Below are 14,205 nucleotides of genomic sequence, written 5' to 3'. Positions count from 1 at the left end.
ATGACTTCAGAGGAATGCTCTACTTAAGAACAAACTTATGCTCTATATTTGACGGACACTGCATGTTCATGAAGGAAATGATGGCTTCAAGTTTACCATCTGCCTCTGGGCTTGTGGGATGATGCTTACACCCCATGAAGTCACTGGGTATACTACTCTATAATGACTGTTGACCACTAAACCACTTCTTCATCTGCAGCACTTTTCTTATAGGGAGAACTTGCGTGACTTTAATTAATGCATGGTTCCAGAGGATCCGCACTGCATATGGTTCAATCTCATACTGTGATTGGGGACTGTGCTGAGTTGGGAAACCTTAAGGATCTTGTGTGGGCATCTCCATCCCTTAAGTGGGTGAAGAAGTTACCAAATCTCCATTTTTATTGCTTCTGTCCAGGTCAAGACTACCTAAACCTTTCTTTGTTTTCCAAGGCCTTGCTGGGGGTTGCACATAACATCCTCCTTTCCAATATATTGCTCAGAATTAATTTTCTTAGGGAAGAACTCTGAGAATAGCTTGGTCAGCCATCCTCGGTGCAGAAAATACTGCAGTGGGAAGGGGGGCAGGCATGAGGGAAAAGGGAGGGAAGAGGAAAGAGAAAGGTGGCTTTACTGCACAGACTGTAACTGCTGTGAAGTGACTTCCCTTGCATTTTACAGTATGCTTCTCTAAGCAAAATTTCCTCTCCAAACTCAGAAAACTCTGTGGCATGCCTGAGAACAGCCACCTCCAACTGTTTCCACCCTCAACTAACTCTCTCTCTCTCCCTCTCTCAACAGTTAGAAGCAAGCTTGCTGGAATACAGCATTTCTAGAATTTCCAAAAACACATGGCAGACTTTTCTCCTGGCAAAATCTGTCAGCCAAGTAGAGAGAGGTCCATGATGAAAGCTAAAATTTAGAAGTGACAACTCTTTGAAGTAAAATTTGTATATTTCTTAATGCCTCCTTTCCAAAAAAATGCTTTTCATATACAGTTGTTCTATTGAGAACATTATTGAACGCAGCTGCTTTAAGAAAAAGCATTCAGTTTGTATGGCAAGAGCTCTGTTTGAACGGGGAGGGAAATAGTCTGGGATGATCGTTTCTACCTTAAATTGAGAGAAATGCTAGTTACCAATAGAATAAAACAGAGACCTAAAGGTAAGATATTTTTTACCAAAGGAGTTAGAAAAACATGTCTCAATGAATGAGACCCAGAAAATAAAATAACCATCAGTAGATAACTATAGAAAGCTACTTGTTATTGTTATTAAAAACAATAGTGACTATGTCTGATCTCATACTAATTATTTTAAAAATTCTGGGAGGAAGGTTTTCTTTCCCCCATTTGATAGAGGAAGAGCAGAGATACACAGGAGCAATGTAATTAGAGCAGGTCGCCCAGGCAGGAACTGGCAAGGTTGGTATTCAGCCCAAAGACTGAATCTCCAGCTCTTCACCACTCCTTTGCAGGACTTGAGATAGAATTTGAGAAGCGACTGAATGGTTTCTGATTACCATGGCTTTGTTGGAATGGCCGCCTCCTTGGAACTCAATGGTCCCAAAAGCATCGGTGGGGCTGAGTTGAGTATGCTTGCTGATGGACCACTTCTCAGACTGGATGTCATTTCGGGAGAGGCGACTTTCATTTTTCTCATTCTGAAGAACTGAGATGCTGGGAGTGAGACCGACATGCTGGCCTATTAGACGCCCACAGCAACACCTATAACATAAGAGGTCAAAGTGAACCCCTTGTATTAGCGACAACTGGAATATACACTGAAGGCAACCTGCTGGAGAAACCTACAAACTGTAGCAAGACAGTGAGTCAGTTTTCAGGCGGAACCCATAATGTGGCCATATCTGGCAAATGGTGAAGTCAGGATTCACTTGACATACGTATCTTTTCTTTTCTGGTCCCTCCTTGTTTTCCTTTAGCTGCATAGGCTGTAACATGCCTCTTGTCCTGCATCCACCCCCTTTCACATCTGCCATATTGTTCAGGACTGGAACCTAAGAACAAAAGTCCTGTAGATTTTTCTACTTCTCACTCCTCCCATTTACCAAATCTTACATGAAGGACACTGAACAGCTTTGAGGGAAGAATTTTAACAGGCACATTTAATAAGGACTCTCAATCATAGGTGAGTCATGACCTAACTTGTCTTTTCCCAATTGACACTCACTATCAAATATCCAATTCTGAGAACAAAAATCTGCAGCTTAAGTGTTCTTGAAGAAACAATGAAAAAATTATTCACAAGATATTTGAAAACAAAATTCACTCCTTACATCATGAAAATGTCCTTCATACTTTATTACTAGTACTATTATGACTATTAGCAATAATACTGATACATAGTTATCATTTACTAAATACTAACAGTGTGGCACTCATTTTACGGGTAAAATATTATAGTTTTGAAGGTTAGGTAATTTGTTCAAGGTTATACAGCTGGTCTATATGATTCCAGAGTATATATTTTAAACTACTTCATTATATTGCCTTTTCATAAAGGCATTTCCAGACGTTCATCTGTTACTTTATCCCAAATGCTTCCTTCCTTATATACTGTTGATCTTCAGGAAGGTAAGCAGAATATTAAAAATGTGCTTGGATAGAAATTTGAAGGTCTGCAGTCTAATTAGTAATCTGCTAGGAGTACTTCACTTAAAAGTCTTTTTTTTTTTTTTTTTGCTGTAGCAGAGCATGCTGGTAAAAACTAAGCATTTTCATGAAATGCTGGAAAGGGAAAACCAGTAACCATACTAAATATATATATATCTCCCATTTTTATAGACAGTGATGAATTCCCTTCCTGATGGTGTATCTCTTATTTTGTACAGGCTCTCAGAGAATTAACTTCAGGCATGACATATTATGTGGTGTGTATATGTGAGATAGCTTCAAAGATGTCCAGTGACAATTAAAAAATGATCTTTAATTTAACATTGGTTCTCTTGCAATGGATAGTGATTGCTATCATAGTTTTGTTCCCATAATTGCTACTTCAAGTTCTTGCTACATTATAGAGACAGCAAGATTACCTATGGGGGTCTTTGGTGCTGGGTATGATGTGAACACATTCTCTTTTATAAAATGCTCTTTCTATCCAGGACTTCTGAGCCTGAAAAAAAAAAAAAGAAGAGGAAAGGTGAACACAACCTTTAAGTATTTTTGACTAGAAAGCAAAATTTCATAATCATTTAATAGACTAGTGTCTCATAAACTGAATTGAAATTGTGGTTACTTCACACATAAATGCTGCATATAACAAAATCAATTACTACCAGAATCTGATTAGGTTATTTAACATTATGATACGAGAGTTAAAGGAAATGACCATAAAAAAAAATGTTAGTAATGATACTATATACAAGTTCAAAATAACTTTTGAAGAAAAGAAAAATAATGCTATTTACAGAGAAAATGAAAGCCATGGAGCTGGATGGTTGTAACCCTTTAGATAAGTATTCAGTGGTAGAAAGAAATATGTCTAAATAAGCATAAGGTTTTCATAACTGACACTTCCATTAGATTTTCCTTATAGAAAGAAAGAAAAACGGTGAGGAAATTACATAATTTGAACCTTAATCCATCACTATGCTTTTTCTGAAATCCAAATTAGCAGTGCTTGAGACGGAGAGGAAAAAAGGAAATGGAAACATAAGGAAGATAAATGTCTTCATCACAGTCCAAAATTTCATAGGTAATGCCTTTGGAAGGAAGGAAGATACCACATTTTTTGGCATCCCACACACCTTTTAGCACAGCAAACACGGCTTCTTAGAATGAACATGGTTGGGACTGTCCACCCAGAAGCCTGGCCACTAAGATTGGGTTCCCAGAAGGATAAAGGAAGATTTCACAAACTGTATCATCTTTGTTCCAAAGCAGTGTCCATCCTCCATCCCTTAACCCCTTTCTTTACCAGCATTTGAAACAGTAGAGGGGTCTCCTGACTCCTTACTGAAATCCAGTAAGCTACTCAGAAGATTCCCTTCTAAGCGCGTGTTTAAGACAGAAGTTGCTAGAGTAACGTGTAATGTTATTTCTACATGGTTTCATCTTCTCTCTAACCCAGCATCAGAACTAAATTCCTATTTTTAAAATATACGGGGCCAAAGCACAACCAAGCTGTTTACCTGGCCTGTCTCAGTGGCCACTGTTAACTATTACAAGCCCCTGCTTGTTGGCTGTAATTGATATTGAGTCTGCCAGGGACCCAAATGTCTGTATAAGTTGTGCTAAGGTCTGGTTTGCCCTTAATCCCTTAATATTGCATCTCCCTCCTCTCTCACAGTGGAGCTAGCATGTGGCACAGAAGGAAGTAGTTGTCTTATACTCATGACAAAGCGGCAACGCAGGGGATATTTGCGGGGTACAAAGGACCAGCATCCTGTTCCAGTCATGGTTACAATCAGGTCGCATAATTTCTGAGTGTTTATGCACTGTCCACATGAAAAGGAGCACCCACACTGCCACAGAGATCCCTGGGTCCAGGTGGCCCTCTGCACCCTCACACCACAAAGGTAACATTTGCAGTTGTTTGTCGTTTGGACATGGAAAAAGCCCCAGTGTCTATTCTCAATAATTTTTCTTCTCAGATACATAGGAAAAACTAGTGGCTACGTCTTTGCCACAGAAATGAGCTTAGCAGCACAGATAACCAGTCTTTATCTTCATAAAAAGCCTGTAAGTTAAACTATTCATAGGCTGTGATTTTTCCTAGAAACTGAATACTTTGTTTGATAACATCTCTTGGCAAATAGATGGTAAAAATATTCCTCAGTCGATATCTGAAACCAACTTTTCCTACACCTTGGGGAGCAGAAAAGGGAGAGCATACTTTTCCTTTTTTTTTGTGACCCACTTTGGCTAGCATTCAGAAGGACCTTTTGCAAAAGCACCTGGGAATTTCAGGGAATGCTGATCAATATTCCCTGAAAGAAAGCAGGAATGGCAGTATCACGGGTAGACAATGACATCTGCAGTTAGAAAAAGTGTCATGAATGGGACTCTGCAGCTTGGACAAACAGTCATATAATTCCTCTGACCCTCAGTTTTCCTCTTCTATAAAATAGGCACAAATTTAATGCCTGACAAACAGAGTTGTTGTCATTATTTAGGTACCAAGTTTTCACTTCAAGAAGAGGGACCAGTCCTAGGTTGGTCTGGTAAAAGTTCAGATAAAGGTTTAGATGAGAGTACTATGAAATTGCTGTAGCAGATTTGACCTAAATTGATCTCACTTTGCACTGGAGATGATACACTCCCAGAAGGCCTGGCTGGCTGCAAGAAAGGTATATAGAAAAGTTATTTAACTTCCCTGAGACTTTTCTATAATATGAGGATACCACAACTACTTTGGAGAGTTATTATATTAATCAAAGCAAATGATTCAGGGAAAGCACCTGGCATGCAGTAGGCACTCAGTAGGTAATAACAATGCTTAACCTTTAATTAAGGGTTCATCATGTGCCTGGAATTGTGCCGTATGTGTATTATCTCCATGGAGCCTGAAAAGAACCCCATGAGGGAAGTACTACTATGTCCATTTTACCAATGAAAAAATTAAGTCAGAGATGCAGCAAATTAGAAGAGTTTGAACTTGAGTAGCCTGACTCCAGAGTTCACACTGCTCAATTGCCTCTCGAAATTAGATGTTATTGGTATTAAATACTCTAGATCTAGGCAGCACCATCTGGGCATGCCTGGGAGTGCCTTCCAGAGGCATGTCTGAGAACAGTTCACACTTGCACCTCTCCCCCGCTTGTTTCCCCCTTCCAGTCCCCACAAGTGGACTAATGAACACTGCTCTCTATTCCTCTCTCCTTGGACTCAAAGATTGAGGTGGAACATTAGGCAGACATCAGAATATGAGAAAGAAGTAAGAGAAGGGGGAATTATTATAACGGCTACAACAGAGAAATGTAATCACACAGGACTTCCAACTTGAGAATCTGGGGGCCATGACAAATAGATTAGACTTTTCAAGGGCACCTCCATTATCTCCCTCACTCATGGATTCTGGTTTCAATGTGGAAGGTCCTGGAAGTTTTACACAGATGGTGTGTAGTAAGAATGACTGCACATGGATTGCCAACTTGTTTGACTTGTGTGCAGTTTAGCAACTTAATTACCGTCTCAAAGGTGAAAAGCTACTTCATTGTCAGCAAAGGAATTGAGGATCAGTTTCTATTTCTTATTATTAGGAAACTAACAACTTGTGTTGCAAAGGCACAGAAAATTGGGAGGGGGGAAAAGAAATGTAATGTAAAAAAATCTTTCCATCATTCATAATTGAGTTGAATTCTCTTTTTTGAGAAGAAAAGCATAATACGTAACAGGAAGAATGCATGTATAGCACATAAATTAGGAATTCTACCAAATATCATGCACAATTTGCTATGCTTTACTGTGGGCTTTGCTTTCTTGTGCTTTTATTCAGTGTGGACAGATATTAGATTTTAAAAATCATTTTCTTGGAAAAGGCACATTTGATGTATAATCATGATTTAACTTGTACCCTAAACTAATCCCTTTTGCTTTTGTTCAAAGGCTTTGAAGTATTCTGTGTGAAGCTTTATACTTAGCTGTAACATCTAAGTTAGCTCAGAATGGCTATCCTTGTTGTTAGAAAGCACAAAACAGTGTGACATGCCATATTTCTAGCTCAATCTTTAACTCTCTTCTAATGCAAAACTTCCACAGCGTGCCCTAAAATCTCTTCTTTTTAAATATGCTTCAGAGGGCTCATGTACTCGTAGAAAAGGTGGCTTCTATCAGCTCTCAGAAAATCACTTTTCTAAAGGTAGAACAGTCACATCACCATGACTGAGTTGGTGAAGGGCTCTTCTCTGTCTAGTCTTTCTGCATTATCGGTCATGTGTGATGTGTAATAGGGAAGTGTTTTTCAAAGGCTAATAATTAAAGGACATCTTATTCAAAACAAAGATGAGGACATTCACATTTTAGACAAAGTACAATGATTACCCTCAAAGAATAAAGTATGTATGAATTTTGAAAGTCAAATATACAGTCAATAAAGCATCAAAATAATAGGAACTGAAAAAAAGAAAAAAAAAACTGTTTCATTTAACCAGGTTTCAACTCTTTTTCACAAAGACTGCTACAAACATTAGTCCCCCAAACTTCTTTGACTCTTCTAATCACCCACTCCCCACTAGCTACAGAATCAAAACCTTCTCCAGGCAGGAATGATTTACAAGTACTTTCATAGAGTATGTATTAAATCTGTCTCCAGAAAGTCTCAGAAACTGCTATTGCAACCTACCCTTTAACAGGGCAACTTAACAGAAGGACGCCAACCCAGACCAGTAATTGCAAGATTAGAAAAAAAGAGTCCACTTACTTTATAGGAACAAATTACGAGCAAAACTTTACTACATCCCTCATTGTGAGACTCTCAGGTTTCATATGTACACTCTGCCCTAATCAGAACACAACACAAAAGATCCCAAAGTACTGAATGTCTGTGTTCACTTTTACCTTTCGCTTTCCCTCAACATCTCCCCGGCATTCCCCGGGTCTTCTTCTAGATCCGCAGATCCAATATTGGGAGGTTGAACAAGAAGAAAATGAGCTGAAATCATTTTACCTGAGCATTGACTCTGGGCAGTGGCAAAGGCAGTCCCACGAGCAGCTCCTGTTGCTTTCATTTTGCTGCGTCTGGGGCTGGTCATCCCGTTAATAATGCTCTTATGACCGCCCACTGGAAAAAAAGTCACTTGCCCAGCTCTTCCCCCGAGAGACGTTTCAAGTAAGCAATGAACTTGGGCAGATTAGCCCCTTGGAATGTGCTGCTTTGGGATTAGCCTCACTAAGAATCCCATGGACACTCCCTCGCAGCCCTCAAACACTGCTTGATTTGAACATCTAATCTGACGCCAGAAGAAAAACAAATCCCCGGAGAGATCCGATTTAACTGGCACAAGTCCGGACAGGCGCTCCCCCCTTTTCTTTTTCCATTTTCAGAGAGAAGGCTTGTGAAAGTGTGATAAGGTGTTCTGAGTTCTGAAAAGTTCAACTTTGGAAAGCAAATCCTTCTAAAGAAACAGTATATTAATGCTCCGAGTGGTTTGAATACACAAGCGGCATTGTTCATTCCTCCCCAAAGGATGGAATGATAGCATTTCTTTAAAGAGGAACTGCTAAAAACTCTGAATGTTTCAAAAGGATAGTTGGGTCCCTGAATGTGAGCCCGAGGAGAATAAAGTTGGGGTTTGTCAGTAACCTTCCACAACTTCTGAAATGCCAATAAATGATAAAACTGATCACACTTCTTATCCTGCAACACCTCCCCCACGACTGTAAATGTGTGACTAGAAACCTACACCCCCCTGTTTCCCTATTAAAAAAAGATGAGCTGGGACTATTACAGCTCATGGATGCAGGCTGGAAGCAGTGGCATTGTGATGTGTTTATCTGGGGAGAGGGCAACCTAGAGGTTCTGCCTCATACACCACAAAAGGGCTCTTTCAAATATCTTCCAAAAGTAAGTTTTTTAGATAATGGTAGTTCTTAGCTAGATAAGCAAACAAATTGGAGAAGAAGAGAGCTCAACTTTCAACAAGGCAAAAATACTTTAAAAAAGTGAATACGTGAGCATTTCATCTCCAAAGAACTTATCTCTTCTTGCACACGGAAGTCAGAGCTGAGAGATGTGTTCACTCTCAACTCTGTGGGCTGTGAACCTGTGAGGGCAGTGTCACTTTGAGCTTCATTTTCCCACATCTCCTGTCAAAGCCCAGTATGTGTTATGTGGGCACTCCCTGAGAGTCACAATATGAACTGGGTGACTTATTTCCATCTTGGATCAGATCCATAGCCTTCTCCCTGCCTCTCTGTTGTTTCCAGGATGGATCTCTTTCAAACTCCCGCATCTTCTGGTCTCTCACTTCCCAAGGTTTCCGCAGAGACAAGGGGCAAAAAATCTACTTAGTGACTTTCAACTGAGGAAACATTACAGTGAGTGAAATGCATCATCGGACTGAGTGTTAGCGTTAAACACGAGATGGAGAAGTCCCTTTGACAGTCTTCAGCTGGCTGCAGAATAATATGCAGTGATGGCCTTAATAATGTACATACCCTTCCTTCTATGCGGCTGTAACAGTCCTATGCATTTATTCTTAGGGAATCAACAGAGATGTGAGCACACAAAGATGTTCACCAGCATTGTTATAAATAATACAGAAAAATTGGAAACAGGTTAAAAGTCCGTTGATAGGAGGGTAACTAAGCAATGGTTCAAGCTGTCTGATGATTACAAACAGGTTTCAGAAGACTATTTAATTACATAGAGAAATATACATTCTCACATCATTATGTGAGAAAAGCAAGACAAAATTGTAAGTAGAGAATAATTAAATTTTAAATAGATACAGAGATGATTGGGAATATACTAAAGTGGAAACTGTAGCTAATTTTTATTTTCTTCCTTGTGCTTTTTTATATTTTCCAAAGTTTTCTTCTATGACCATATATTTATAGTCATGAAACTATATTCTATGTGGTCAGATGGTTTCCAGATTTTTTTTCTGGCTGTTAAGCTCGACCTTATGATGATGGGAAGTCACTGGGAAAGAGCAGTTCAGGAAGTGACTTACGAAGAGCTCAGTTAAAAGAGATGGCTCAGTGGGTAATATTTGGAAAGGGAAGTTCTGTAAGGTACAGGGTGAGTTTTCTAGGGTATAAAGGGGGGAGAGACAGACAGAAAGACAGACAGACGGAGACGGACAGAGAGAGAGAGAAGCAGGGAAGGGAACAGAAAAGAGGAGGAAGAGATGGAAGAAGAGGGGGAGGGTTGGTTGGCAGGCAGGCGTCTGAGAGACACTGACCTAGTAGCTCTAGATTGCCTGTGAGACTAAAATTGGTTACAGATAATCCTCCCAATGTAACAAATATTTGAAAAATTCAGCTTTCTCATCTTCCCTCTTCACTAGATACTACTTCAGTTCTTCATCTGACGTACTTTAAATCTTGAGTTCAATCAGATCCACAGTGAGTCTTTTAAATATTGCCCATGTATTTTTTTTAAACCTGATTCTCTCTAGCCTTACTCATTTTTTGTTGCTGTTTTTCTTTTTGCTTATTTTTCCTTCCTAGAGAGAAATATTTTATAGGGACAAGAACATGAGGCACCTTCCATGACCTTTACACCAAAGACAAAAATACTGTCACCAGAACCATGAGCATTCTGTCTATGTGAACAAGGAAGCCCCAGGTAAAATCAGCACAGCATTTCTTTCATATGAGGTCACAGATGATCACGACCCTTTGATTTGAGAAGGTAATTAGCTCCAAAGAGACTTGTAGCTCTGGGCCACACTGCCCATATGGGTCTTTTAAGAATCCTATGCACTACCCAACAACACAACTCCAACTCCTGATAGGATATATCACCCATCTGTTTCGGATGTAGTTTAGAGAGAATATAACTTGAATACTAACAAGAGGAAATCACAAGTGTAATGCAAACTGTGGTTATTCTTCACTCCTGTCTTTATGTAATGGCAGATTACCTTATTCTCCCAATTCATCATTAAAGAAAAAGATCACATTTGAATTAAATATACTAACAGTTTCCACTGGTACATAACTCAATTTGAAAAAAATGAAATCAGATTTTCTACAAGCAGAAACTAGATTTTGACACGAATGATTTGTATTTCATTTTTACAAAGATGTCCAAAGCATTCTTTTCTGTGATGTCCACGTTTAACAACAATGACAACAACAGGAGCATGATATAGAGGAGGAGTCAGTAAACATTTTCTGTAAAGCACCAGATGATAAATAATTTAGACTCTCTGTGGGTCACACAGGCTCCGTCGCAACATTCAACTCTGCTGTTGCAGCACAAAAGCTCTCATAGGCCAGACATAGACAAATGAGCATGGCTGCATTCCAATAAAACAGGCAGTGGGCTGGAACTGGTGTGTACTGGTCAGCTCTTGCTATACAGAAAGGGGGTCTGTCTGATGGGGCAGTGGGGGAGGGGGTGGTGATCCTAAGAACCAGGCTTCCATGGCACCACCACTAGCTTGTCTTGGCTCTTCCCCAAGCACGTCAGGCAAGTTCGCAGGTGCCTTTGCTTGTGTTGTTCCTTCTGCTTGGATAGCTCCATCCTCAGATTGCCCACAACTTGCTCCATCAGCACATCAGGAACTCTGAGAGGCCTGGATCCCCCATCTGAAGGCACACCTGTGTCATCACTTTCTATTCCATAACTTCCCTCTCTTTTCCTCACAGCCCTTCACATTACCTAGCATCATGCCATATGTTTATGTCTTTGTTTTTTGTTATGTCCCCCACTAGAATGTAAGTTCCCGAGGGCAGTGATTTTATTTTGTTACTGCTGTCACTGCAGCATCTAGAACTGTGTTTGGGACATGCTCAACACACATAGGGGACTTAGGGACAACATTTGATTTACTTGCACATTAATTCTTCACCTGTAAGATGATGACATCAGATGGACCCATGTTTCCTGAAGGTAGCACGCAGATGCATTTTTCTTTTAACAGCTGGATCTATTTATAATATTTAAGCGACAGCTAAACCTGTAATTTAACAAATATTATTGCTTGGAGACACACATTTTCTTTTGTGGCGTTATGAAAAAATGAATCCATCAAAAATATTTAATAAATTAGATTAAAAATGATTTGTAGATAAGAGAGGAGTTATGATGGTATCACATAAGCAATTGAAGTTTGAGAAACACAGGACCAATCCCTCTCAAGTGTCTCTTTGGCTCCTTGTTTTTATTCTAGTGCATGAAAATAAATGTATTGTGTTCTCTAATATTCAGAGCTGCCGTTGACCTATAAAGTGAAACAATGCCAGAGAAATATGACAAAGCCAGCTGACTCTGGAGCATAATACCACCAACACGGTTTTCCTAAAACAATCAATCAGGACATCCCCCGGTCAATATCCTTCTTTGGCTTCCCATTCCCAACAATATCAGATCAGTTCAGTACTTAAAACCTTTCAGGATCTGCCTCTGAAACTATCTGTTCAAATCTCTCAATCTCCCTCCAAATCTTTAAACACATTCCGTTCCAGTACACTAGATGATTATTTCCCTAAGGCACCATGCTGTGCCACACTCCTTAACCTTGGAGTATGCTGGCCCATTTGCCTGGAATACTAGGTTCCTCCTTCTGTACTTAGCAGACCCCTGTTCGTTCTTCCTAACTCTGCACAAAACACTGTATTCTTTGACAACCTTGTCTGGCCACTGCCAGACAGAATGAATGACCACAACTACGGATCCACTTTCATATCTTGCTCACACTTCCATTAGGAGAAAAGTCATATAATTTTATAATTATTTGTTTTCATTTCAAGATTTATAATCACCCACTGACAATTTCTGCTGCAAATACACAATACTCTGGGTCAGTCATGGCATAAACTAGAGTTTTGTAGCCTTGCTTAGGACACTCTCCTTCTTTTTCCTATTTTTAACATTGTTTCTGCAGAAATATCAATTTCTCATTCCTAATTAGTCATCTTTGGGGAATAATGCTTTGTGAGTTATTTATACTAAATTATTTTAATTACTATAATTAGTGTATAAATTATTATGCAAATTATTTGTACTAAAATTCACTTTATAGCCTCTAAACTTAAATCATATACACCTTAACATAAAGTTAAATTAGATTATATTTTTATCACTGGATCAGCAAAAAATTCAAAAAATGGTGCTTTACAATTATAACTGAAGCTCATCTTTTGTCATTAGGTCATGCTGTGTAAATTATACTTAAATACATGCAGAATTTTATACACATGTACTATGACTATATTTGAATGTTAACCTTACAGAATTTTTGTAAACAATATAAAAATATATTTCATGTTTCTTTGGAAAATTGTTTCTTCATTATGAATCAGTTAATTACTGCTTGGCAATAATATATTACATTTATAAAGTATTCTACAGTTCACAGATGCTTCCGAGCATAGCATTTTATGTAATATTCACAATAACTCTGTAAGGTCGGTATTATAAAATTTCATTATGCAAATTTAAAAACTGGGGCCTACAGAGGTTTAGTCTCATTCCTAAGTTGTACATCAGCTATTGGCTTAGCCTGATGGAGCCAAAGCCCTTGTGCTTCCATAGGGTACAGAGAATCCCACATCCTCTATATTCTATGACTAATGTTAGGGATGCTGAGTCATCTTTTCCTTCTTTGTGGTGGAATAAGTGCATTTTAATCATTCTGATCTCAATAAAATATACACACTTTCACCAAGCCTAACAGACTGCTGAAAAATTGAAATGAGGATGTAGGCTTCTACTTCAAAAGTATCCTTTTTGGGGCGAGATTTGTGATCAAGGATTAGACATCTGTTTGAACATAATAGCTGTTTCCATACATGGTGACATAAAAACTTAAAAGCCTCACACATACTTTTAGAGACTTTACTGCCTTCATTGACCAAAAACCATACCTCCAGTGGAGCCAGCTCCATAAAACTGGTGTACATCTTAAGAAGATAATAATAGGACAAACTTCACCCAGAGAAGGAGGAAATGAAAGACAAAATTATGATTAACGAAATTATGAGACTGAGGTTTGAATATTCAAGAGCCAGAAAGTTTTTTTAAACAACTGTTGCTGATGATGGATCATTTGTTAGAAAGCAACAACAGTGTGACAATGTCAGTGCTCAACAAGTCACCAGGAGGGTTTTCTCTATTCCTGGAAGCTGCATGCATGGGAAATACAAGTTTGTTTTCTGTCAAGTAAATGCAGATCTGGGGAAATATAATGTAATGTAAAGTTCTTAATTCTGTTTAGCTTTCACAATTCATTCCTGTACCATTCTGATTTTGTCAGGAATCAAAGAAATGCGCTGAGTCATGAAATTGGAACATTTTATGTTATGTAGAAACGTGGAGTTTGTGTGACAAATAATATCATAGATTCAGAGGCTGATTTTTATTTCATTTGCCTCTTTTGCCCTGGAAGATGCTAAGAAGGGGACAACAAACTTGTAGTAGAGTTCTCCTATTAGAATTAACTACTTAGGAAATCAGTCTCTTTCTCCCTCTCTCTCTCATTTTTATTATTTTTAGTTTCTTTATCATTAGTTCTAATTACCTTAAAGTATTCTGAGTAAAGAAACAGACCCATCTTAATCAACGAGTGATTAGTTCAGTTCCAACTCTTTATCCT

The 14,205-nt window shown here is 38.8% G+C and overlaps 1 protein-coding gene across 14 annotated transcripts in view; it reads right to left on the bottom strand.

Moving 5' to 3' along the window:
• Nucleotides 1-14,205, bottom strand: part of TRPM3 (transient receptor potential cation channel subfamily M member 3) — an 827,818-nt gene that overhangs the window by 266,633 nt on the left and 546,980 nt on the right. For all 14 annotated transcript variants that reach the window (XM_057720878.1, XM_057720880.1, XM_057720881.1 and 11 more), the window contains exons 2-3: nucleotides 3,031-3,110; nucleotides 1,501-1,705 (exon numbers count right to left, since the gene is read on the bottom strand). In XM_057720878.1, coding sequence (XP_057576861.1) covers nucleotides 1,501-1,705; nucleotides 3,031-3,110 — 285 coding nt within the window. The remainder of the gene's footprint in view (nucleotides 1-1,500; nucleotides 1,706-3,030; nucleotides 3,111-14,205) is intronic.

Source organism: Hippopotamus amphibius, chromosome 2 (genome assembly GCF_030028045.1).
Source record: "Hippopotamus amphibius kiboko isolate mHipAmp2 chromosome 2, mHipAmp2.hap2, whole genome shotgun sequence".
Taxonomy (NCBI): domain Eukaryota; kingdom Metazoa; phylum Chordata; class Mammalia; order Artiodactyla; family Hippopotamidae; genus Hippopotamus; species Hippopotamus amphibius.
The sequence above is the reverse complement of the archived record's forward strand: the minus strand, read 5'-3'. Positions and strand labels throughout refer to the sequence as shown.